This window comes from Macaca fascicularis, chromosome 6, assembly GCF_037993035.2.
Source record: "Macaca fascicularis isolate 582-1 chromosome 6, T2T-MFA8v1.1".
NCBI classification, from domain to species: domain Eukaryota; kingdom Metazoa; phylum Chordata; class Mammalia; order Primates; family Cercopithecidae; genus Macaca; species Macaca fascicularis.
In genome coordinates this window covers 76,979,814-77,007,069 of record NC_088380.1, presented here as the reverse complement: position 1 = coordinate 77,007,069, position 27,256 = coordinate 76,979,814, and the positions used below count along the sequence as shown (strand labels likewise).

Sequence of the window (27,256 nt, the reverse complement as noted above, 5' to 3'; positions counted from 1 at the left end):
TTAAGCTACCAAAGACTTCCTTCACAGAATTGGAAAAAACTGCTTTAAAGTTCATATGGAACCAAAAAAGACCCCGCATTGCCAAGAACATCCTAAGCCAAAAGAACAAAGCTGGAGGCATCACGCTACCTGACTTCAAACTATAATGCAAGTCTACAGTAACCAAAACACCATGGTATTGGTACCAAAACAGAGATATAGACCAATGGAACAGAACAGAGCCCTCAGAAATAATACCACACACATCTACAGCCATCTGATCTTTGATAAACCTGAGAAAAACAAGAAATGGGGAAAGGATTCCCTATTTAATAAATGGTGCTGGGAAAATTGGCTAGCCATAAGTAGAAAGCTGAAACTGGATCCTTTCCTTAGTCTTTATACGAAAATTAATTCAAGATGGATTAGAGACTTAAATGTTAGACCTAAAACCATAAAAACCCAAGAAGAAAACCTAGGTAATACCATTCAGGACATAGGCATGGGCAAGGACTTCACGTCTAAAACACCAAAAGCAATGGCAACAAAAGCCAAAATTGACAAATGGCATCCAATTAAACTAAAGAGCTTCTGCACAGCAAAAGAAACTACCATCAGAGTGAACAGGCAACCTACAGAATGGGAGAAAATTTTTGCAATCTACTCATCTGGCAAAGGGCTAATATCCAGAACCTATAAAGAACTCAATCAAATTTACAAGAAAAAAACAAGCAACCCCATCAAAAAGTGGGCAAAGGATATGAACAGACACTTCTCAAAAGAAGACATTTATACAGCCTACAGACACATGAAAAAAATGCTCATCATCACTTGCCATCAGAGAAATGCAAATCAAAACCACAATGAGATACCATCTCACACCAGTTAGAATGGCGATCATTAAAAAGTCAGGAAACAACAGGTGCTGGAGAGGATGTGGAGAAATAGGAACACTTCTACACTGTTGGTTGGACTGTAAACTAGTTCAACCATTGTGGAAAACAGTGTGGCGATTCCTCAAGGATCTAGAACTAGAAATACCATATGACCCAGCCATCCCATTACGGGGGATATACCCAAAGGATTATAAGTCATGCTGCTATAAAGACACATGCACACGTATGTTTACTGTGGCACACTATTCACAATAGCAAAGACTTGGAATCAACCCAAATGTCCATCAGTGACAGACTGGATTAAGAAAATGTGGCACATATACACCATGGAATACTATGCAGCCATAAAAAAGGATGAGTTCGTGTCCTTTGTAGGGACATGGATGCAGCTGGAAACCATCATTCTCAGCAAACGATCGCAAGAACAGAAAACCAAATACCACATGTTCTCACTCATAGGTGGGAATTGAACAATGAGATCACTTGGACACAGGAAGGGGAGCATCACACACCGGGTCCTATTGTGGGGAGAGGCTAGTGGGGAGGGATAGCATTAGGAGATAAACCTAATGTAAATGACGAGTTAATGGGTGCAGCACACCAACATGGCACATGTATACATATGTAACAAACCTGCACGTTGTGCACATGTACCCTAGAACTTAAAGTATAATAAAATTAAAAAAAAATGCAAATATATAATTTAATCTTTAAATTCACTTTTATAAAATTCCCTCTGACATAAGGCTCACAAAACATAGAAGAAACACTTCAAAATTAGATGATGCAAAAATTAATACTGCCAATTCAAAGAATTCTGCCAGAGACATATAGCACTGTTTATGAAATGCAACAAATGGCGGAAATAGTGAATTTTTGACATTTTCACTTTCTACTTTTAAAAGGAAGCAAAATTAAGCCAAACTCACAAGTCTATTTGCCTGTATACAAATTAAAAACTAAGTATTTCCTCAGCCAACATGCTTAACAATTGCTAAGTAATGTTTGACCAGAACAGATAGGTAAGAAAAAATAAAGCCTTTATATTATAGAGTACAAATGTGTTTGTACTTACAGATATTGCTGGGGAGAGTGTTATATTCCCTATAGATACTTTTAATTCATCCAAAGAAGCCATTGTGTGATGTGAGTTATTTGGATGCATAGGCTTAATTTCTATCCGATACTTCTTTGGTTCTTCATCTTCAGAGTCAGAATCACTAGATGAGTAGAAATGGTTCTCTTTGGTATGTGAGTTTCAGTTAAAGAATTGTTTTAAAATTACCTTAGATGTATAACCAGTTTTTCACACATCTATTTTTAAAAAAGAATGAAACCTTTAAGAGTAAAACAGACTTTGGGCCGGGCATGATGGCTCACACCTGTAATCCCAGCACTTCAGGAGGCTGAGGCAGGCGGATCACAAGGTCAGGAGTTCGAGACCATCTTGGCTAACAAGTAGAAACCTTATCTCTACTAAAAACACAAAAAATTAGCTGGGCATGGTGGCACGCACCTGTAGTCCCAGATACTCAGGAGGCTGAGGCATGAGAATCACTTTCACCCAGGAGTAGGAGGTTTAAGTGAGCCAAGATCTTACCACTGCACTCCAGCCTGGGAGACAGAGTGAGACTTCATCTCCAAAAAAAAAAAAAAAAAGAGTAAAACAGACTTTAACAGAAAAAAGATTACTAACTTTTATTAGTATGTCAAGGCCAGGCGTGGTGGTTCACACCTGTAATCCCAGGACTTTGGGAGGCCAAGGCAGGTGGTTCACTTGAGGTCAGGAGTTCGAGACCAGCCTGGCCAATATAGTGAAACCCTGTCTCTACTAAAAATACCAAAATTGGCCAGACATGGTACACACACCTGTAATCCCAGCTACTCGGGGGCTGAGGCAGAAGAATCGCTGAAACCTGGGAGGCAGAGGTTGCAGTGAGCCGAGATTGTGCCACTGCACTCCTGCCCGGGCAACAGAGCACGACTCTGTCTCAAACAAACAAACAAACAAAAAAACCAACACGTCAAATGACAAATAAGGAATCACATTTTATAATTAATAAAAAATTGGAAGAGGCTTTAAGTAATATATGATTTTCTTATAACTGCCTCCTTATATGCCAACATAATCCATAAGAATACCCAGATGATGAAAGGATATCATTCTGATTTGTTTCTGGTTTAATACTGTAGCCTTCTTCATCCACATCAGGAATGTTCTAAGGGAAAAAGAAAAAAAAATTATGACAACTCCAACGTACAAAATTATTAGAGATTATCAAAGTAGCCTCAAGTATTACTAAGGAACCAAACCACTTCTCAGATATCAACAGGTTAACAAGATGATTAACACTGAAGAAAAATTACATCCTTTTAATTAGCTTCAAATCACACTCCATGCTTTGGATATCTGAAAGAGGGAAAACCTGCAAAATGAAACAGGAGAAACACAACTCATAATTTCAGGGCAAGAAATCACCGAGGTGGAGACCAATTCAGATTGCTCAAAATCTACAGTTTCTGCTATAAATGAGGAGGAATATGTTAGTTTAAAAAGTACATGTGATTTGAAAGCTATTACCAAGTTAAATATTCTTTTTGCTATAAGCTCTATGGAAATATAAGATCTAGCACCTCTTTACGCAGTTTAAAGTTTGGGTGAACTAGCGAAACTATCTAAGACAAACCATCAGTGTCTGCCAACATGCCAGAGAGTGACAACCAGACACCATGTGTCTCATGAGAGAGGCAGGCCTGACAAAATAAAACAAGACCAAAAAAAACTCGAACCTGGACCTGATCAAGCCTCTAGATCCAAATGCCAATTTAAATAATATAAAGAAGTAAAACATAATACAGTATGGCAATATAATCAGCAAAATCCAGACTAAAGGAAACTATAAAACAAACCACCTAGTCTTGCCAATAAAAACACAGAAAGCGGACTGGGTGCAGTGGCTCACGCCGGTAATCCCAGCACTTTGGGAGGCCAAAGCAGGCGGGTCATGAGGTCAAGAGATCAAGACCATCCTGGACAACATGCTGAAACTCCATCTTTACTAAAAATACAAAAGTTAGCTGGGCACGGTGGCGCGTGCTTGTAATCCCAGTTACTCTGGAGGCTGAGGCTGGAGAATGGCTTGAACCCAGGAGGTAGAGGTTGCAGTGAGTCAAGATCATGCCACTACACTCCAGCCTGGTGACAGAGCAAGACTCCGTCTCAAAAAAACAAAAACAAAAACAAAAAAACCAGAAAGCTAAATAGAGAGGGAGGGAGGGAAGAGGAACATATAGATCAAGAGAGACTTAAGACATATCAACAAATTCAAACAAAGCATAATAAAACAGACATCAAAGATGATAAATATAAATACTGAACGGTTATTTGAAAATAATGAGTTGTAAATTATTTCTAGATGTGATGATATTGTGATGTTTTAAAGATAAATATAAACTCAGATGAAATTATATTATTCTAGAATTTGGGCAGAAGAAATGGATGGGCAGGATTAGCTAGGGCAAGCTGTTGTTGGGGCTGACTGATGAGAGCCCCAACATGAGAAACCATGATGGTATTTTTTATAAATAAATACACACACACACACACACACACACACACACTCTCTCTCACACATATTTGTTTACAATTCTTCAAAAAAAAAAAATAAAAATAATCTAGCTGGGAGTATTAAAACAGCAGAAGTAGCCTAAATATTATAACTCAGAAATTAGTTTTAATACATTTTAACAGCTTCAAGAAGGGTTTTCTGGTCACATTATAAAATTCCCATAAGTTGGAAGAACACTGCAAACAAGGAGAAATAACATACACAAAGACACAGAAAGATAAACATTCAGTTCAGGTGTTCAGAAAAATATTTTTTTCAAGTTAAAGAAAACTGGGCATGCCTAAAAGCAGAAGAGGAGCCAATAAATACTACAGATATCATAGATATGTGAGATAAAATGAGAACAAGGTACTCAAAGAGTCAAGAAAAAACAGGATAAGACAAAGAGGCCCTTCCCTGTTCCTCAAGGACTAGGAAAAAATAAAAGAAAGAAAACGGGTATTTGGGTAGGAATGCCAGCAGTCTTGTGGAAAACCAATTTTTCATTCAAATCCTCAAAGTAAAGAAATAAAAAGCTAAGACTATGTGTATCTTGGGGTGTGCTGTGGTGAAGCGAAAGGACTGAGTGTAAATGAATGAAAATATAAACCATAAGCAAAAAACAAACAAAATGAGAAATAAAAGACTACCAAGAAAATTAAAACTACATTAAGATACCAAATTCAAAAGCTTGAAAATATACTCTGTTGGTGAAGTTGCAGGGGAAATGCATATTCGTACTTTGTGGGTATTAATACAAATTGGCACAACCCCTACAGAGAAAAATTAGGCAATGTGTAACAAAACTACATATACATTCACTCTTTTACCCAGGAATCCCATTTCTAGAAATTCATCGTGAAGATACAGCTCCAACTATTTAAAAGTACATATGCACAAGGTTATTCATTAAAGATTATTTATAACCTGTAATGATTAGAAATTACCTAAATGTCCAAGCACAGCTGAATAAACTATGGTACATACACAAAATGGGTAGAGACATCCCTCCATATCTGCAGGTTCGGTTTCAGTATTTGCACGTATTCAACCAACCGCAGATTGAAAATATTTTATTTAGTTAGTTAGTTTTTTGAGATGGAGACTTGCTCTGTCACCCAGGCTGGAGTGCAGTGGCCCAATCTCAACTCACTGCAACCTCCATCTCCTGGGTTCAAGTGATTCTCCTGCCTCAGCCTCCCTAATAGCTGGGATTACAGGCACCCACCACCACACCCAGATAATTTTTGTATTTTTAATAGACACAGGGTGTCGCTATATTGGCCAGGCTGGTCTTGAACTCCTGGCCTCAGGTGATCCGCCCACCTCGGCTTCCCAAAGTGTTGGGATTATAGGCGTGACCCACTGTGCCCGGCAAAAATATTTTTAAAAAATAAAAAATAAGCTGGTTGTGGTAGCTCACGCCTATAACCCCAGTTCTTCAGGAGGCTGAGGCAGGAAGACTGCTTGAGCCTGGGAGTTCGAGACCAGCAATAGAATGGGCAATATAGTCAGACCTCATCTCTACAAAAAATTAAAACATCAGCTGAGCAGGGAGGCAAGCACCTGTAGCCCAGCTACTACGGAGCTGAGGTGGGAGGATCGCTTAAGCCTGGGAACTAGAGGTTGCAGTGAGCCCCGATGGTGCCACTGCGCTGCAGCCTAGGCAACAGAGCAAGACTCTGTCTCTAAATAAATAAATAAGTAAACAAAAATAAAAATACACAAAACATGAATCTTTAAAAAACACAGTAAAACAACTATTTACAACATCCATTTACATTGTATTAGGTATTATAAGTAATCTAGAGATGATTTAAAGTATGACTTAAAGGATGTGTGTAGGTTATATGTAAACACTATGACAGTTTATATAAGGGACTTGAGCATTCAGTGATTCTGGCATCCTCAGGGAGTTCTAGAACCAATCCTGCAAGGACACTGAGGAACAACTATACTATGCAGCTGTTAAAAAGAAAAAAAAAAAAAAAAAAAGAGAAAAGTTCATATGAACTAATATGGAGTGATTACCAGGAAATACTGCTAATTTTTAAAAAGCCAAGTAGTAAAGAACATATATAGTACCATAACTTTTAAGTAAGAAGAGCAAATAAGAACACAAACATGTATCTGCTTATCTTTAATTAAAAAAAAAAACTACAGAAAGGATAATTAGAACACAATAAAGTTGGTTACCTACAAGGAAGGGCACAGGAAAGAGGAACACTTCTCTGAATATGCTTTTGTGGTTAGATAAAGGAATATTTGAAATTTTGGGGCAATATATACTTAAGTATTTAGAGACAAAGGGCCAGAATATATTTAATTTGTGCTCAAATGGATCAGAAAAAACATTATACACATATAAACACATGCACAAATATAGAGAGAATGCAAATATGACAAAAATAAAGGGCATACAAGTGTTCTTCATATGATTTCATTCTTGCAATTTTGTAAGTTAGAAATTATTTCCAAATTAAAAAAAAATTTTTTTAATGGAAAGAAAAGGCTGCCAAGGAATTGCAGCAAAAATCCTTTTACTGGTAAGGTATTCTGTTCTTCTAATCACTTTCTAAAGCTCAGCAAGAAAGATAAGAAGAACTGTGAAGGCAGGCACAACCCAAGGTTAGGGAGAACTAAGTGCAGCATTTATGTGACTATCACTTCCAGACTAAACAGTCTACTGTAGCTAGCAGTGAGTTAACAGATGGAATTAAAAACCAGAAATAAAAAAATCTAATGTAGGGTGAAGAGCAGATTCTACAGATAAAAAGATGACAAAGGCCGTGTTTTTAACACTGAAGGTAGAACACTTCCTCTTTCTACTGCTTGCTAATATGCAAACATCACTTTAAAATACTTTAAAAATAAGGAAACTTTGCTAATTGTGAATCTTTTAGAAATCAGAATGAAAGGTTTTTTCAAAATACTTTGTCCCCATTCCAAGTACCCTAGAAACACACCAGGTATTTAGTCTCCTGGAGGTTCTATCTCAAATTTAACAATGGACTACTTTAAATTTGTTTAGAATACACTATTTGTTTAGAATACACTATATAGCACAATGTAATAATTTAATAACACCAAGCTGTTTTCTATATGGCTGAGTAAGCAGCTTTTGGACCAACCTCCTGCAGATTACAACGATAAATTCTGATGAAAACACATCAACAGGCCAGGCACGGGGGCTCAGGCCTACAACCCCAGCATTTTGGGGGGTCAACACAGGAGGATCACTTGAGGCCAAGAGTTCAAGACCAACCTGCTCAATATAGCAAGACCTTGTCTCTACTCAAAAATTAAAAATTAGCTGGGTATGGTGGCACATGCCTGTATTCCTAGCTACTTGGAAGGCTGAAGCAGGAAGGATCACTTGAGCCAAGGAGTTTGAGGCTGTGGTAAGCTAGGATTGTGCTACTACACTCCAGCCTGGGCCACAGATCAAGAACCTAGCGCTATTAAAAACAAAACAAAACAAAAAACACCATAAACAACTATCTGGAGGTAATGGAAAATGACCTAGAGCACCTACTAAAATAGCTCTACAAAGTGAATCAATGAAAAACTCTATAAAGTCAAAATGCTATTCTAAAAAAAGGTTCAAATAACCTACACAAAGGCAAGAAAAAGCAAAGCAAAACAAAAAACAGAGGAACAAACAGAAAACAAAAATAAAATGGCAATCTTAAAATCTGACAATATCATTACATATAAATGGTCCAAACATACCAATTAAAAGGCAGAGATTGGCAGAATGGATTTTTAAAAACATAATCCAACTATCTGCTGTCTATAAGAAACTTCAAATATAACAATACAGTTAGGCTGAAAGAAAAAGGATGGAAACAATTATACCAGGCAAACATGAATAATAACAAAGGGTAAAAGAGGATGTCTTAATATTAGATAAGGTAGAGTTCATAAAGAAAATTATCAGGGTCAGAGAGGAACATTATGTCCACACAAAAACCTGTAAACAATTGTTCATAGTAACTTTAATAGCCAAAAATTGAAAAACAACTAAAATGTCCTACAATGGATGAGTGGTTAAACAAACTTTAGTATATCCAAAACAAGGACTACTACTCAGCAACAAAAAATAAACTATTCATATGTACCACAGCATGGATAAATCCCCAAAGAACTGTGCTGAGTGGAAAAAAGCCAACCTCAAAAGCATACATATTGTATGATTTCACTTATAGAACAATCTTGAATTGACAAAATTATAGGAATGAAGAAAAGGTTAGTGGCTGCCAGAGGTTAAGGAAGGTATAAGGAAAAGTGGCTGTAAAAGGGCAACCAACATGAGAGATTGTTGTGGTACGGAAAATGTCCGGTTTTGACTGAATTAGTGTCAATATTCCAGCTGTGATACTATATGACACTTTTGTAAAATTTTAGTGTCAGGAGGAAGGGGTAACAAGTACACAGTACTGTTATGTACACCATCTTTGCAACCTTCCATGCATCTTTATTTCAAAATAAAAAGTTTTTCTTAAAAGCAGTGATTCTCAGTGTACTATCTTTTTACTGCTAGAACTATTCATAGAAACCTGATATTAATAAAAGCTTACACATTACCTGTGTTCATCTTTACCCATTCAATCCATGATTTCTATATTAGGGCCCACACAGCTGCAGTGAAGCCCTAGGTCAAAAGCAGTATGAACAAGAACAGAATAGGCAACTTCACCCATCAATCTTAAAGACAGTTGCTTACTCTGGCTAAAGTGGCGGTGGCAATTTAAAAAATATATACCAGAATGGAGCTCAAGAAACAAGAGTAAATGAAATGTTTCTTAATTTCTGTTTGGAATGGGGACATAGGCCAAAACCAAAAAAAAGAAAAAAAGAGCAATTATACTTCTTTGGCTAACTTGCAAAACATGCAGTTGCTAAAAATAATTTTTTTAATTACACGGACCTTTAAAGAAAGGAATAAGAAATGAACAATAATTTCCCTACTAGGAGAGCTTATTGATGTTTTAAAAAATAATTAGTAAGAGAAAGCCATGAATAGGCCATAAGTTATTATCTATAGGCTACAAATAAAAGAAAATAACAAGCCTGGACAACACAGTGAGACACCGCCTCTACCAAAAACGAAAAAACATAGCCAGGCATGGTGGCATATGCCTGTGTTCCCAGCTACTCAGGAGGCTGGAATGGGAGGAACGCTTGAGCCTGGGAGGTCAAGGCTGTAGTGAGCTATGATCGTGCCACTGAACTCCAGCCTGGGTGACTGTATTTGTCTGTTCTCACATTGCTATCAAGAACTATCTGAGACTGGGTAATTTATAAAGAAAAGAGGTTTAATTGGTTCACAGTTCCACAAGCTGTACAGGAAGCATGGTGAGGGAGGCTTCAGGAAACTTAAAATCATGGCGGAAGGCAAAGAGGAAGGAGGCACATCTTACATGGCCGGAGTAGAAGGAAGAGAGTGAAGAGGGAGGTAAAACACACTTTCAAACAACCGGATCTTGTGAGAACTCACTCACTGTCATGAGAACAGCGAAGGGGAGATCCATCCCCTGACCCAATTGCCTCCCACCCATCCCCTCCTCCAACACTGGGGATTACAATTTGACAACAGATTTGGGTAGGGACCCAAATCCAAGTAACATCAGCCAGAGAGCAAGACCCCGTCTCAAAATAAAATAAGTAAAAAGAGTCTCCTTTCTCTACTGACCATTGCAATTCTTGGCCCCAAAGGTATCCACAATTAAAGTGTCTTGTAACTCATTCTTCTAAAATAAAGATAACACATATATCCACATATTTATATTCTATTTTTAAAACAGCAATCACTTAAAAGATCATACTTATTTTTATTTAGTACGTTCTTTCCATATCAGCAGATACAGATCAACTTAACTCTTTATAATATCTATTACCCCACCAATTTATTTAACCAGTTCCCATTTTGATGGATTCTTTGGTGTTTCCAGTTTTTTGCTAATACAAACAATGTTGAAATAAATATCTATCTCTCCCTCACTTTCTATATATGCATGAATCTTAAGTGTGTGTGTGTACATACATATATACTTTATATATGTGTGTGTATGTGTGTATACACACACATACACACACCAATACAATGTGCGTGTGTAAAGTTTTGTTACTATAACTGTAACAGTAAATTCCTAGAAGGGAGATAGCATGGTCAAAAATGAACTCACACTTCTTATTTGGGGCAATACTGCCAAACTATCCACAAGACGGACAGTGTCAATTTACATTCCTACCAACAGTATGAGCGTATCAAAACCTTTGCTGGCCAGGAACAGTGGTCCACATCTGTAATCCCAGCACTTTGGCAGACTGAAGTAGGAAAATGGCTTGAAGCCAGGAGTTCAAGACCAGTCTGGGCAACACATCCCCAACTCTACCAAAAAAAAAGTTTAAGAAATTAGTTGGGCATGGTGACATGTGCCTACAGTCCCAGCCACATGGGAAGCTGAGGCAACAATATCGCTTGAGCCCAGGAGTTCAAGGTTACAGTGAGCTATGATCACACAACTGCACTCAAGCCTGAGTAACAGAGTGAGACTTTGTTTCTAAATTAAAAAACAAAAAATTAAATTAAAAACTTTCCCAATATGATTAGACACTATAGTAAATTCATTCTAATTTGCACCAGAAGAACACCACTATTTTGAGCAATATTCATTACGGTTATCACTTTTATTTCTTTTTATGAAAATTGAGCATTTTTATCCTATGCCCTTTTCCTACCAGGTACCCACTTACTTTTTGTATTGATTTGCATATAAACTTTATAAATGAAAGCAATTAGCCCCATCACATGTCTTGCAAAGATGCTCTGCCAGTTTGTCTCTGATGATTCAAATCCTTTTATAAAGTATTTTTTCTAGTTTTATATATTTTTCATTTCTACACAGTCAAATTTATCAATTGCTTCTTATCCAGTATTAGAATTTTGTATTCTCTTTTGTATTCTGGAGAAGTACTAAGTAAAGTTCAAAACTGGATAATATTATCATTATAAAATAGTATTAATTGCCGGGCGCGGTGGCTCAAGCCTGTAATCCCAGCACTTTGGGAGGCCGAGACGGGCGGATCACAAGGTCAGGAGATCGAGACCATCCTGGCTAACACGGCGAAACCCCGTCTCTACTAAAAACACAAAAAATTAGCCGGGCGAGGTGGCGGCGCCTGTGGTCCCAGCTACTCGGGAGGCTGAGGCAGGAGAATGGCGGGAACCCGGGAGGCGGAGCTTGCAGTGAGCTGAGATCTGGCCACTGCACTCCAGCCTGGGCGACAGAGCGAGACTCCGTCTCAAAAAAAAAAAATAAAAAATAAAATAAAATAAAATAAAATAAAATAGTATTAATTAGTTACTGAATTAAAAATGTTTTATTTAAAGGGAATATATATAAACTAAAACATGAAGTATTAAAGTTGTATTTAATTTTCCAATCATCATTTTAATGCTACAAATAATTCAGAAATAAAATGCATAAAAATAATGCAGAAATAAAATGAGTACTAAAGTTATTGCCAAACACATCTGCTGCTTTTCATTAATTAGTTAACCAAGGGTATCAAACAAAGTAACCAAGTGGTAAGGTAAACGTTGTAACTCCAAAAATACACTGATGATTTTAACCCCATAACTCATTATAAGTCTATTTCTTATTTTTCATATAAATTTGTTAACAAATCATAATTGTATTTTAAAGCCAAAATATAAAACAAAATACTAATTTATCTTAGTTAAGTAACATAAAATACAGTGTTTCACAAAATATTTTTAGTTATTTTGGTACACTATGATGCTGTAAAAGATCAAAATGTTTTTGGATCAAAGGAAACAATAGTTATGCAGGCAGGAACAATAAGCAAAGGACAGAGATTGTTTGAAACTCCTATACTTATCAACATGAACAGTATCTAATGAACAGTTTGAAAAATATGCCCATCTATACATTACTTAACAACATTTGGTAAATCTACTCTCTAACTGTAACCACAGGGAGCTCCATTTGATGTCTTCTTTAATTACACATAAAGAAATACATTTAATCAAGAAATATAAGCAACCCTTCTTTAAAATAAAACAAAAAGCACAGAAAAGTACTGACCATGGTTCTTGTTGCTGTTATTTCTAAAATGACAAGCTCTCAAATGAAACTCAAATGCATGCACAATGTTGTATTTTAATAGATCTAAGAATACATTAGTAAGAACACCACATTTTAAAATAAAGTATACAGATTTGATTTCTGGCATGTTTCCCAAGAAAAAGCAGTATGATATGGCACCACTCCAATTTTAAAAGTGAAATGTCCCACTTTTCAAAGGTGGTTAGAAATACTTTCTATTTAATAGGAAAGCATCTGGCAATGTAAATCCAAAAATACATCTGTAAAATAATTTTAATAGTGAATTTACAATATGATGGTATTTTTCTTTGAAAGACTGGTAACAACTCAACTCAAATATGTTAGGTTTGTCCTAATGAAAATAACTAATTTAAATTGTTTATATCGAAGTTAAATCTACTTACCAGTGAATCTGCATCAGGGCATTCACTATTAAAACAAAATATCAGAAATATTCAATAATTAAAATTGTCTGCTAATTATGCTTGTTTAAAGTCTTTACTTTGGTACTTAAATATAGCTTTTATTTAAACTCTACAAAAAATATTTAGAGAAATCAAACCATGAAGATTAAAACATACCAAATCATTTTAAAATTCAAAAAAGGAATTCTTATACCCATACCAACTGACAAAATAAAAAACAAACAGCTTACAAGTATTCCTTTTTTCTATCAGCTTACATTATGCTTTAAGGGCTTATAAGTATTCTAAAACCTATTTTCAAAAGTAATTCTTTTCCATGAATATACTCACACATCATTGACTTTAAAAAAAAAAGTCATTATTAAGTGGCAAGTAGTCTGAAAACCTAAAACTACTGGAAAAAAATACAATTTTTAAACACTTCAGTTTCATTTGAAGTACTTTCCATAACTTAGTATACAAAATAGTCAAAACTAGTTTTTTCCAAATATACTGAGTAGACTTCCAGTTGGATAACTTTCTTATGTAATGTAATATGTAGTTGAGAACTGAAATTCTATCATTTAACTGATAAACAAGCATTGAATTTGCAAATACACTAGTGAAAAGTATTATTTAAAATGTAAAACTAAAACATAAAGAAGACCTAAATACGTACAACTAAGGACAGTGAGGTCATAAAAAATGAGGTTGGATAGAAAAGTATTTCCATGTATGCACTCTAACATAAATTCACAAACAAAACTTAAGAGCACAGATGTAAAAGGCTTTTGGATCTTTAACTAATGACAGTTAATGCACATAATGCAGGCTGAGCATCCCTAATCCAAAAATCTGAAATCCAAAGTGCTCCAAAATCTGAGACTTTTTGAGCACTAACAAGATGCTCAAACAAAATGTTCATTGGAACATTCTGGCTTTGGGATTTTTGGTTTAGGAATGCTCAACTGGATGTATTCTGCAAATACTTCAAAATCCAAAAAAATCTGAAATCCAAAACACTTCTAGTCTCAAGCATTTCAAAGGATACGCAATGTGTGTCAAAATCTTATACAAACAGATAAACGCCATTTATCCAAATACTAAGCAAATGCCAGAAGAATCTACAAAATTGAAGAATTTTCTTAAAGGAATACAGGATAAAACAGACTGAAAAAATTAAAAAGGAGGAAGATGACATTGCTCTTAATCCAAAATGAAGTACCAAAGAGACAGGGTAAATGCGAAAGGTGACTTTCTTTCTTCTTTTTTTTTTTTTTTTTTTTTTCATTTTTTCTCTAACACAGAGTTTCACTCTGTCACCCAGGCTAGATGGAGTTTAGTGGCGCCATGTCGGCTCACTGCAACCTCTGCCTCCCAGGTTCAAGCAATTCTCCAGCCTCAGCCTCCCAAGTAGCTGGGATTACAGGTGTGTACCACCACACCTGGCTAATTTTTGTATTTTTAGTAGAGATGGGGTTTCACAATGTTGGCCAGGCCGGTCTTGAACTCCTGACCTCAAGTAATCCACCCTCCTCGGCCTCCCAAAATGTTGGGTTTACAGGCGTGAGCCACTGCGCCTGGCCCCCCAGGTGACTTTCTATCTACTTAAAAGTCATTTTAAATTGCACATTTTGAAATACAGCTTCCTTACTGGTAGATGAGAAACACTATACTTTAAACTTATGCATACTCTGAAGAAATGTTCCAGAAAAGGCATAATAATAATCCAATCCTAGAGAATCAAATTAATAAAGATGTTAGAACATTTCTACTTTCTTCTTTTTTTAAAAAAAGATGCAGTTTGCCCATAAAAGGAAGTGTTAAAAGTTCCAAAGAGTTTACTCTCTGGCTTTAAGCCAAAACACTCCAGTCACTGGGGTAAAGTACTTATCTGTTCGCCTTCACAGTGGGCTATATGAGACCTGCAGAAGAAGCTCCAGGAAGAGGAAGCTCTGAAAAGGGTCTGTCTCCCATAATTACTAGCATCTCAAAAGCCTTCTGGCTATGAAGAGGCATTTCAAGAGCCTCTGGCATTTCAGGCAAAGTGAATTCTAACATTTTTCCTGCCAAGAAGTTTGAAAGAAGGTGATGATGGTGCAGTGGTTTAAGCACTGGCTTTCTGCTCTAGTATTGCCATTGGTTAAAAAACAAAACCAAAAAACCACCCTAAGTGGCTTAATATCATATTGGGAAATTATTGATAAGGAAAACTGTTTTAAAAACCTGGTTAAAAAATACTATAAGCTCCCTACATGAACAGTAATGAAACCCACACATTATAAAAATAATTTAAGGCCATGATTCTTTACAATATAGCCACTAACAGATGAACTAGATATATTTTAAAAACTTACTAATCAACTGATCAGATTTCAATATGTATTGCTAATATTATAAAAATAGATTAAGTTTCACCCCCTTAAAAAAATCCCCTTCATAAATGCTCAAGAAAGACATATGAAGAAGATTTGATAACTATAGATATAAATCACTTTGCAATTGGTCTTGATTTGTTAACCAAATACTACTTGGGAGAGGGGAAGAGACAGCCATTTAAAATGAAAGAAATTCTAAGAAACTCAAATAGAAATATAACTAGGTAGAAAGCAAGAATACCCAAAGCACAAACTATTCTCTTATATTAAAAATATGAGAGGCCGGGCGCGGTGGCTCAAGCTTGTAATCCCAGCACTTTGGGAGGCCGAGACGGGTGGATCACGAGGTCAGGAGATCGAGACCAACCTGGTGAACATGGTGAAACCCCGTCTCTACTAAAAAATACAAAAAACTAGCCGGGCGAGGTGGCGGCACCTGTAGTCCCAGCTACTCGGGAGGCTGAGGCAGGAGAATGGCGTGAACCCGGGAGGCGGAGCTTGCAGTGAGCTGAGATCCGGCCACTGCAACTCCAGCCCGGGAGACAGAGCGAGACTCCGTCTCAAAAAAAAAAAAAAAAAAAAAATATGAGAGCCCATCAAATATTAAATCTCATGAGAATTCCATTGATTATGCTAGGGAAGTGCGGTCTTTAATTTTCAGTCAGTGTTGGTGGGTCAACAAATCACTCACAACTTTTGATCAGTGTCTCTTCTATCTAAATGGACTGAATAATCATGGAAAGAAAGATTCTTTAATTCTAGTTTGTCTCTGAATAATCATAGCTCAATGATTCTTAACCCCAGGTATACATTAGAAATCAAAGGGGCTACTTAAAAAAGAGCAAAAATTATGTTGAGGTTTCATGCCGAGAGAATCTGATTTAATTGGTCTGAGGTAGGACCTAGCTTAGGTATATTTACTTTAATTTCCCAGGTAGTTCTAATGTGTAGCCAAAGTAGAAAACAAACAAACAAACAAAAACTTTGGTTAGCTAATCTAACTCAATTTCTTACATATTTATTACATATTCTTTGTATATTAATTTTTTATTTTTAAAAGAAGGTAAATCAAGCCGGGCACGGTGGCTCAGGCCTGTAATCCCAGCACTTTGGGAGGCTGAGGCAGGTGCTTCACCTGAGGTCAGGAGTTCGCGACCAGCCTGGCCAATATGGTAAAATCCTGTCTCTACTAAAAATACAAAAAATTAGCCAGATGTGGTAGGCGCTGTAATCTCAGCTACTTGGGAGGCTGAGGCAGGAGGAGAATCGCTTGAACCCGGGAGGCAGAGGTTGCAGTGAGCCGAGGCTGCGCCACTGCACTCCAGCCTGGGCAACAAGAGTGAAACTCCATCTCAAAAAAAAAAAAAAAAAAAAGAAGGTAAATCAGACTTATAAGTGGACCAAATATTCCATCTAAAAATGATGACCTAGTATAAATAGTAAAATATTAGGGCTTTTCTCTCCCCTATTTAACATTTTCCATCAATGTATGTATATGTATCACTATGTGCCTATACACTTAGAATTGTCTAGAAGGATTTTCATCAAATAGTTGACCAGAGATTTTCTCTTAGGCATTAAGACTTTGATGAATTTTTTGTTTTCTTTGCACTTTTAATTTTTTAAAATATGCATTTATCATTTTATAAAAATGAGGATATTTCAAAAATTTCCATTTCTGGACATTAAAGCTTTTGTCTATAATGTCTTAAATTTTTTAAATAATTAACAAGTTAATACTTTGATCTAAAACCAGAGGAACTGGCAAATGCATTTATTAATATTTAGAAAAGCTTGTTTTTCACACCTTACACATATACTTTTGAGTTATTTCCACAATACTTTTTTCTTTCCAAATGCAAAACAGTCTTATTCTTAATCACTTATAAAAATAAAAAGGATTTTTACAATATTTAAAATACTTACACAGATTCTGCATCTTTTTCCTTTTTGATGATTCCTGGCAAAGCAAAGGTCTTTCTTTTCCTTGGTTTTATACCTTTAAAATAAATATATATTGTTACAGAAACATAACTGTTCCTGATAAACATATTAAGTTTAGGAATACATCTTGCATCTTCACACATAACTTGCTCGTAACTGCTGATGATAAATGTGGATGACAGAAATAAAATTATCAACCACTCAACCCTATTGGTTAGACTTTTCTTATGTTAATAAAACACAGTCTATTATTCATCAAAAGATCCTAGAACATTTACTTGATAGATAAAATTTTCTTTTCTTTTCCTAAGCCTACCTTAAGTCATCTTACACATAATAAGCATATGGAGATATCTTAAAACTTCAATGAAAGTACATTATTCATTATACTAAATTTTGTTATAAACATCAAATCATGTTATAAAGGTCAAATCATGTTTGCTTTTTAGAGCGTCACAAAATATGAATGTATTGTTTTAGATAAAAGGATGACACAGCAGACCCATTAGAACTATAATATGGGGCCAGGTGCAGTGATGCATGCCTGTATTCCCAGCACTTTGGAAGGCCAAGGCAGACAGATCACTTGAACTCAGGAGTTCGAGACCAGCCTAGGCAACATGGTGAAACCCTGTCTCTACAAAAAAATACAAAAAATTAGCTGGGTGTGGTAGTGCGTGCCTGTGGTCCTAGCTACTCAGGAGGCTAGGGTGAGAGGACTGCTTGAGTCCAGGAGATGGAGGATGCAGTGAGCTGTGATCACACCACTGCACTCTACCCTGAGTGACAGAGTGAGACCCTACCTCAAAAATTAAAAAAAAAAAAAAAAAAAAAAAACAGAAACAGAAAAAAACAAAAATGAAAAAAGAAGTATAATATGAAAAGTTTACAATATGGCACTCTTGTGTCCATATGTTGTCCCTAATACAAACAATGCTATAAATGGATTCTACCATAACCGAGGAGTAAAAATTATCTTTGATATTCCTAATAAGGCAACTCTTCATCCTCTTGACAAATTATTTTTAAAGGCCAGTCACGCTATTAACTGTTGATAGAATTAAGCACTTAAGGCCTGGCGTGGTGGGTCACACCTACAATCCCAGCACTTTGGGAGGCCGAGATGGGTGGATCACCTGAGGTCAGGAGTTTGACACCAGCCTGGCCAACATGGTGAAACCCCGTTTCCACTAAAAACACAAAAAAAATTAGCTGGGCACAGTGGTGCACAGCTGTAATCCCAGCTACTTGGGAGCCTGAGGCAGAAGAATCATCCGAACCAGAAGGCAGAGGTTGCAGTCAGCCAAGATCACGCCACTGCACTCCAGCCTGGGTGACGGAGCGAGACCCTGTCTCAAAAAAAAGAATTCAGCACTTAAAACTTAGGTGTTTACTGTTTGAGAATTGAGCAGTAGAGGCCGGGTGCAGTGGCTCACGCCTGTAATCCTAGCACTTTGGAGGCTAAGGTGGATGGATCACTTGAGCTCTGGAGTTAAAGACTAGTCTAGCCAACATGGTGAAACCCTTTCTCTAAAAAAAAATACAGAAGTTAGCTGGGCATGGTGGCACACACCTGTAGTCCCAGCTAATTTGGGGGCTGAGGTGGTAGGATCGCTTGGACCTGGGAGGTCAAGGCTGCAGTGGGCAGAGATCACGCCACCGTACTCCAGCCTGGGAAACAAAATGAGACCCTGTCTCCCAAAAAATAAAAAAAGAAGAGAGCAGTAGAGACCTTAGGTTTAAGCTAGCCCCTCATCTTACAGATGAGGAAATTCAAGAAGGGTTTTTGTTGTTGTTTTTGAGACAGGGTCTCACTCTGTTGCCCAGGCTGGAGTGCAGTGGTACAATCACGGCTCACCACAGGCTTCTCCTCCCAGACTCCAGCAATCCTTCTACCTCAGCCTTCCCAGTAGCTGGGACTACAGGTGCACACCAGCACACCTACTAATTTTAAGTTTTTTTATAGAGATGGGTCTCAGCATGATTCCCAGCTGGTCTCGAACTCCTGGACTCAAGTAATCCTCCTGCCTCAGCCTCCCAAAGTGCTGAGATTACAAGCAGGAGCCACTGTGCCCAGCCAAATGATGGTAATATTAACATTAATGAAATGTTACCCACTGTACAATTAGCATTACACATTACAGTGATGAATTTCATATTCATGACATTAGAAGGCTTAAACATGGATGTCAATGAAGAAAACTATTTCAATGTATATTTAAAAACAAATGCATGTTATACTTAATCTTTAAAAATATATAATCTAACACACTAATATTCTTTTGGGAAAATCTGTTATTTATTAAGCAACAAGTAGCACCTGCAGGCCTTCAAACTAATTTCAGATTTTTACAGCACTCCATTACATAGATACGCTGACACCTAGGGATAGCAGTCCCTCCTTATTTGTTCAACGAACAGAAGATAAGATGCTAGCTAGCTGCCATGTGCATTAACATATTATAACTAATCAACTTACCTTCAACTGCACTAGCAGTGTCACATTCTTCAAATTCAATGAGGCCTGGAAAAAAAAAATTGAAAAACTTCTAGTAGAAAAAAACTATCAGGTAAACTTTAATACTTTTTTTTTTACATTTAAAATTTTTTATTCTACTTTTAATTGACAACACATCTTTTTAATTGTTCTGAAATGGTTCTAGTTGTTACCTAATAGTTAATTCAAATATCAGTAATACATTTTAAAAATCAAATAATTCTAACAGTGAAAAACAACTGAGACTAGCCCATTATGATCACAATAATTTACTGAAAACCCATTATACATGATGCCACAGAATTAGAGACACAAGAATATGCGGTTTCTGCTTTCAAGGAGCTGGCAGTACTATTAATGAGAGAAAACAAGCGTGGTAAAGGTGGTTGCTGAATCCTCGGTGGTGTTCATGGGAAGAACAGGGCTACCAAGATAGTAAATACTACTAGAACATAAGCTTAGGACCTCATCTGTCCTGTTCGTCACTGTATCTTCAATACTTAAAAAATGCCAGGTAAATAATAAGTTGGGTAAATAAGTAAATATTTATTGAATGAATAAATGAACTAATTACAGACTAATTAAGTGGTGACCTTGGGATTATACTCCAGATCTCTCTAAGTGTATAGCAGGTCAAGGAATGTGAACTACAGCTTACAGGAAATAGGAAGAGTTTTCTTTTCTTTTTTTTTTTTTTTTTTTTGAGACGGAGTCTCACTCTGTCGCCCCGGCTAGAGTACAGTGGCACGATCTCGGCTCACTGCAAGCTCCGCCTCCCGGGTTCACACCATTCTCCTGCCTCAGCCTCCTGAGTAGCTGGGACTACAGGCACCCACCACCACGCCTGGCTGATTTTTTGTATTTTTAGTAGAGACGGGGTTTCACCGTGTTAGCCAGGATGGTCTCGATATCCTGACCTCATGATCCGCCCACCTCGGCCTCCCAAAGTGCTGGCATTACAGGCATGAGTCACCTCACCCAGCCAGCAAGAGTTTTCATGTAAGATCATACACATCCACCCACAAAGTGATCTTCAAGGAACATTAATTTAGCACTGCTATGAGAGATAGACTGTAGAAGAGGAGGATGATAAAGTGGAAATCATTAGAAAACAATTAAAATAGCCCTGAAATGATTGACTGCTCAGACTAGCTTTAAAAGCCATAAAATACGGCATACTTCATATATGTGAAATATCAAATTATTTGGGAATAGAGAAAGTAGCAAAACATGAATTACTCTCCTAATGAAATATCCCAAAAGCTAAATATGAGACTAAAAAATTATCTCCCACTAAGCTGTCATTTAGTCCTTTCTATATATAAATTCATGAAAGTCTAGAATTTTTTTGTGAAATAATTTTTAATTTATTAATGGTAATTTGTATAACTTGCTATATGAAGAAATTTTAAAATAGAGCTTGAAATAGAGAGTAGATGATAGAGAATTTTGTTACTGGTTCCTCTGAGATGCGAAGCTTACCTATGTACAAATTCATGATCAGCATTATTATTGATCATTCCATTACAAAAGAAAGCCACTGATTAACAAGAAGATCTCTCTACAAGTAGGGGGATCTAAAAATACTGGCTTAATGTCCCTCTCCCTCCCCCTAAATCTAAGATTTATTTCTGTGTGGTTCTAGTTTCCATTCAAATAAAATAGATTAACATTTACTAATAAGCAGAATAAAACTGTCATAAAAGTGAGTTGATAAACAAGGTCCTAATCAATTATTAGTATGTTCCTTACTAGTACATTCTTCTAAATATAAAGTAAGACTAAAAAAAATGTTTATCACTTCTATCCAAAAAAGCCTTAAAGAGTCAGAAAATGACCCAATTAAAAATTTAAGGACTTTATTCAAACCCATTCTACAAATCTGGAAGCTGAGAAATCATTTAATAAAAGGGTACCGAGCTTGTTCTTAGAATCCCTTAGAGGCCTATCATAACAATTTACAATGAGATGAGGGCAGGTTGAAAAATCAATAAAGGTAAAGAAATTAAGATGTGCAAATTAGCAACTTTTCATTTAGTATAAAAATTATGAATAATAAATCTCTACCTAAATTACCAACAGCTTATTATATATTATTGGCTTTTCCAAGTACTAATAAAGCTGGAGAAAATATAATCATCTGTTGAGACGAGAAAGGGTTTACCAAAAAAAGGCAACCAGGCATGTGGTTAGTCAAAAATTCTCCTACAGCTACACATCCACATAATTTCTACCCATTAACTATTTACAGAATCTGTAGTGCTTAAGCTACACACTTACTCTAGAGAGTAAAAAAAAGTAACTACAATAAAAACAAAACACCAATGCCAAATTGCCTTGTTTACAAATACTAAATATATATTATCTAGAAGGACTTTTACATCATCATCTTAGCAAATATGGTACATACAGAAAAAAAAGATTTGTAAAATCTTTGGATAACTTCATATATGTGAAAATAGTAAAGACATCCCTCAACTAATCAGTCCCTTTAAACAAAATTCTCCTTTTTGTTCTCACAAAACTCTTTTCCTATAGTAAACATATCTTGATTTCTCTTATCTTTTCTAAACAGCCTCTTAAAATCCATTTGAAATAGAAAAATGCCCCCCCCAAAAAAAAGAAAAAACATTTTGAAATATAAGATGCCAAATCACTTCAAATCAAAAAATATATATTAAAAATTTTAAATTGAGTACCATCCACATAAACTTTTCTATTACAGATAGAAATAATGATTTCTGTCATAATAAAACTAAATACAACCTTCAACAAAAAAACCATTACATCATGCATGAACAAGATTTTCTTTTACAAATGGCATATGCTCCACATGCTGCTTCACATGGCAAGGCTTTGCGTGCCTGGCTCAGTGCCAGTTGACGACTCAGCTGGATATCAATGCACATTCTAACCCCCCTTGTAGCATGTCACTTCTGAACTGCTTCACAAGTGGAAAGTTTATTCAGCATCTCCTTCAAATGCAGTCCACTGCCCATCATTCTGCTATTTAATCATAAGGCAGGTTATTTTTTTTGACAGTACTAAAGCCAGAGTGAGAGTCTTAATGAATAGTTTGCTACAACTGGAATTTCAACTGTTTTAGACTCAATTAATTCTTTTGTCAAAATAAATAACTGCTCTTAGCACTTAGATTTTATGTTGGGTCACAAGGGCAATTTAGTTTGTATAAAAGCAAATAAACCCATTTTGGCTCTGTCTCCTGATGCTCTTTTACACATTATTTTAAAACGCCACTATGAGTTCAATTAAACTCACAAAACAGAAGAACAACTCTAAGAGGTCAATGATTCAAAGCAAAACAATTCTTAAATACGATGCTTTAATCATCAGGTAGGAATAAATAAATGCTATAAAAAAAAGCCATCAACCTAAAGAATCCATTCAAATCTAATTTGGATTAAAACTTTGAAAAGATGTTACAAGAAAAAAACAACTTACTTAACAGTAATCTTTGATCACCACAAATGTTCTGTGGACCGAGAAGAGTATAAAATATATGAAATATTTAATTAATAAACCCTGTTGTTTCGGAATCAATCCTAAATCTCAGGCCATCAACAGGACAAGTTTTTAATATTATCTAGCTAAAAACTGCCCTCAAAATTCAAATAGTAAGTCTGGGCTATTCAAATCAAGCATATTTCTGCTTCTAATCAGAACTAAACACAAACAAACACTCTCAGACATAAACTAAAAGTTTAATAAAAGGAATGACGATAATGAAGGGTGTGTGCATGTGTGCGCGTGAGCAAGGAGAGAGGTGTGACTTATAACAATGGAAATCAATGACTACATTTTCAAGCTTGCTCCTGGGCCTGTGGAATGCAACACAGTCATATTCCCAGATGCCTGGGATGATGGGCCAGGCAAGCTAACACAAAAAAGAGAATCACACTCCAGCTTGTGGTGATATGCACAGGGTACACAGGCTCAAATTCTAATTTTGATACTCTTTTTGAACTACTCTTTTTGAACCTAGGTTGTATCATCTATAAAAGGTAAATAACAAACATAGCATCTGCTTTATGTCTCTCCATAGCCTTATACAATTTTTCCCTTTTGCTAAACCATTTGAAAGTTGCAGACATCAATGACACTTCACTTCAGGAGTATGTGTTTTAACAAAGGACTTGCTGAATCAATTTCCTCAATTCAGTGGTTCCAAACCTCATGAGAGACTCCTGGTGCAATGCTTCTAAACTATATTATGTATGAGAATCACCTGGAGAACTTGTTAAACCACAGACTACTGGGCTTCACTCCCACAGTGTTCTATTCAGAAGGTCTAGGGTGGAGCTCAAATATTTGCATTTTTAACAAATTCCCAGGTGATGCCGCTGGCCCTGGAATCACATTTCGAGAAATACAGTCCTAGTAGACTCTGTGGCCACTGCCAGATATTTAATTAGTCTAGACAGTGCTTCTTCAATTATACTGTGCATACAAAGCCCAAAGCATCTTGGGGTCTTATCAAAATACAGAATCTGATTCAGCAGGACTGGGATAGGATTTGAGATTCTCCATTTATAACAAGCATTCATGTAGTGTAATGCTATAGGTTCTCAACAATGGCTGCAAGTTACAATCAGCTGAGGAGTTTTAAACTATAGTGGTACCCACCCTGGACCAATGAAATCAATTTCTTGGCTGGGCACGGTGGCTCACACCTGTAATCCGAGCACTGTGAAAGGCCGAGGCAGGTGAATCACCTGAGGTCAGGAGTCCAACGCCAGCCTGGCCAACATGGTGAAACCTCGTCTCTACTAAAAATACAAAAATTAGCTGGGAGTGCTGGTGGGCCCCTGTAATCCCAGCTACTTGGGAGTCTGAGGCAGGAGAATCACTTGAACCCAGGAGGCGGAGGTTGCAGTAAGCCAAGATCATGTCACTGCACTCCAGCTTGGGTGACAGAGCAAGACTGTCTCAAAAAAAAAAAAAAAAAAAGAAAAGAAAAATCAATTTCTGTACATAAAAAAAGAAAAATGCAAAGGAAAAAATTTCCAAAAATAATTCTTGTATGTACCTGATATGGTTTGGATGTCTGTACCCTCCAAATAACACGTGGAAATATGATTCCCACGTGGAAATGTGATTCCCACGTGGGAGGTGGGGCCTAATGGGAGATGACTGGATCATACAGGAGGATCTTTCATGAACGGCTTAGCATCATCCCCTTGGTAATAAGTGAGTTCTCGCTCAGTTACTTCACACAAGATCTGGTTGTTTAAGAGCGTCTGGTACCTCCCCACCCTCTCTCTCATGTTCCCAATATTGCCATGTGACATGCTGGCTCTCTGTTGCCTTCCACTATGATTCTAAGTTTCCTAAGGTCTCACCAGAAGCAGATGCCAGCACCATGCTTCCTATAAAGCCTGCAGAACCATGCACCAAGTTAAATATCTTTTCTTTAAAAATGACCTACCCGCAGGTATTTCTTTATAGCGACACTAGAATGGACGAATACAGTACCCAAGGCTTGAAAACTATGAGGAAAATTTAGAAACTACAGTCTTAAATCAAAGAAACAGGTTTTTAACCACAGATTTCAGTCACTGTGAAACATTCCAAAATTACCTAGTTCTCCAAACACAGAATCTTAGTACTGAAATATAATCTCCTCTTACATCCAAATTTTGACACTGTCCCCACACTCACAAGGTTGAGTCATGTTTTCATCTTCAATTATCCCGATAAAACCCTTGTTTCTACTTTTAATTATAGCACTTACGTCTATAAACCTTCCCCATGTTAGTTGGAACTATATCCTTTCAGTTACTCATGCCAAAACCCTTAAAATGATTCTTTCCAATTCCTCGTTAAACAGATTTGCTGAGGTATAATTAACACATGATAAACTACATCTATTTAAATTGTACAGTTTAATGAATTTTGACATGTGTAACATTTGTGAGTCTACTACCACAAATAAGATAACATATATAGTTATCACCTCATGCTCCTTTGTAACCCATTCCACCCTTCCCAAGGCTATCACTGATCTGCTTTCTGTCACTATAAATTAGTGTACATTTTCTAGAAAGTTATATAAATAGAATCATATAATATGGGCCGGGTACGGTGGCTCACGCCTGTAATCCCAGCACTTTGGGAGGCCAAGGCGGGTGGATCACGAGGTCAGGAGTTCAAGACCAGCCTGGCCAACATGGTGAAACCCCGTCTCCACTAAAAATACAAAAAATTAGCTGGGCATAGTGGTGCACACCTGTAGTCCCAGCTGCTTGGGAGGCTGAGGCAGGAGAATCACTTGAACCTGGGAGGTGGAGGTTGCAGTGAACCAAGATCGCGCCACTGCACTCCAGCCTGGGTGACAGAGCGAGACTCCCTCTCAAAACAAACAAACAAAAAAAAGGAATCATATAATATGTATTCTTATTTTGATCTGGCTTCCTTCACTCAGTAGTTCATTAATTTTTATTGCAGAGTAGTACTTCACTGCATGGACATACTACAATTTGTTTATCTGTTCATCTGTTAATGGACATTTGGGTTGTTTGCAGTTTGGAGCTACTACAAATAAAACTGCCATGAACATTCATGGATGAATCTCAAAGTAATTTTGCTGAGTGAAAGAAGCCACAGACTGGGAGAAAATAGTCACTATATATATATATATATATATATATATATATATATATACACACACACAAATGGAAACCTGCTAAACTTTTATGAATTATAAATACATAAAGCAAAATTACCAAAATGACTGTAAAATAGAAAACATTGAAAATATGGATTTTACTCTCTTTTAGCAACTGAATTACCTGAGAGTAGTTAGGGTTACAAAGGCAATGTCACTGGAATATAAAAAGACATCCAGAATTAGAAAACACCTGTTTATTCATGATCCTTTCAGACCACAGGTGCCTTAATATTCAAAGCATCCTCTTACAGTGACTCAAATTCCAGAGGAACCAAGCATTACTACGCTAAAATAAAAACAATGACAGGCCAAGTGCAGTGGTTCACGCTTGTAATCCCAGCACTTTGGGTGAGGCACCACTTTGGGTGGACTGCTTCAGGCCAAGAGTTCGAGACCAGCCTAGCCAACATGGTGAAACCATGTCTCTACTAAAAATACAAAAATTAGCCAGGCATGGTGATGCACGCCTGTAAGCCCAGCTGCTCGAGGGGCTGAGGCATGAGAATTGCTTGAACCTGGGAGATGGAGGTTTCAGTGAGACTGAGATCATGCCACTGCACTCCAGACTGGGCAATAGAATGAGACTCTGTCTCAAAAAAAAGCAAAACAAAAAGGCAATGACAAAAAGTATCAGTATATATAATAAATAATATAACATGATCATAATGAGGAAGAAAAAAATTTGTAATGCTCTCAGTTTGACTTACATAAAAGAACTGAAAACATA

General features: G+C 36.7%; 1 protein-coding gene across 6 annotated transcripts in view; it reads right to left on the bottom strand.

The window, feature by feature from the left end:
• Positions 1–27,256, bottom strand: part of FCHO2 (FCH and mu domain containing endocytic adaptor 2) — a 136,884-nt gene that overhangs the window by 42,906 nt on the left and 66,722 nt on the right. For all 6 annotated transcript variants that reach the window (XR_012413727.1, XR_012413728.1, XM_005557127.4 and 3 more), the window contains 5 exons: positions 19,824–19,868; positions 17,327–17,399; positions 13,023–13,047; positions 3,037–3,094; positions 1,951–2,126 (listed from right to left, as the gene is read on the bottom strand). Coding sequence is in view for 4 of the 6 variants with exons in the window: in XM_005557127.4 (XP_005557184.2) it covers positions 1,951–2,126; positions 3,037–3,094; positions 13,023–13,047; positions 17,327–17,399; positions 19,824–19,868 (377 nt within the window). In the remaining 2 variants the exon portion in view is untranslated. The remainder of the gene's footprint in view (positions 1–1,950; positions 2,127–3,036; positions 3,095–13,022; positions 13,048–17,326; positions 17,400–19,823; positions 19,869–27,256) is intronic.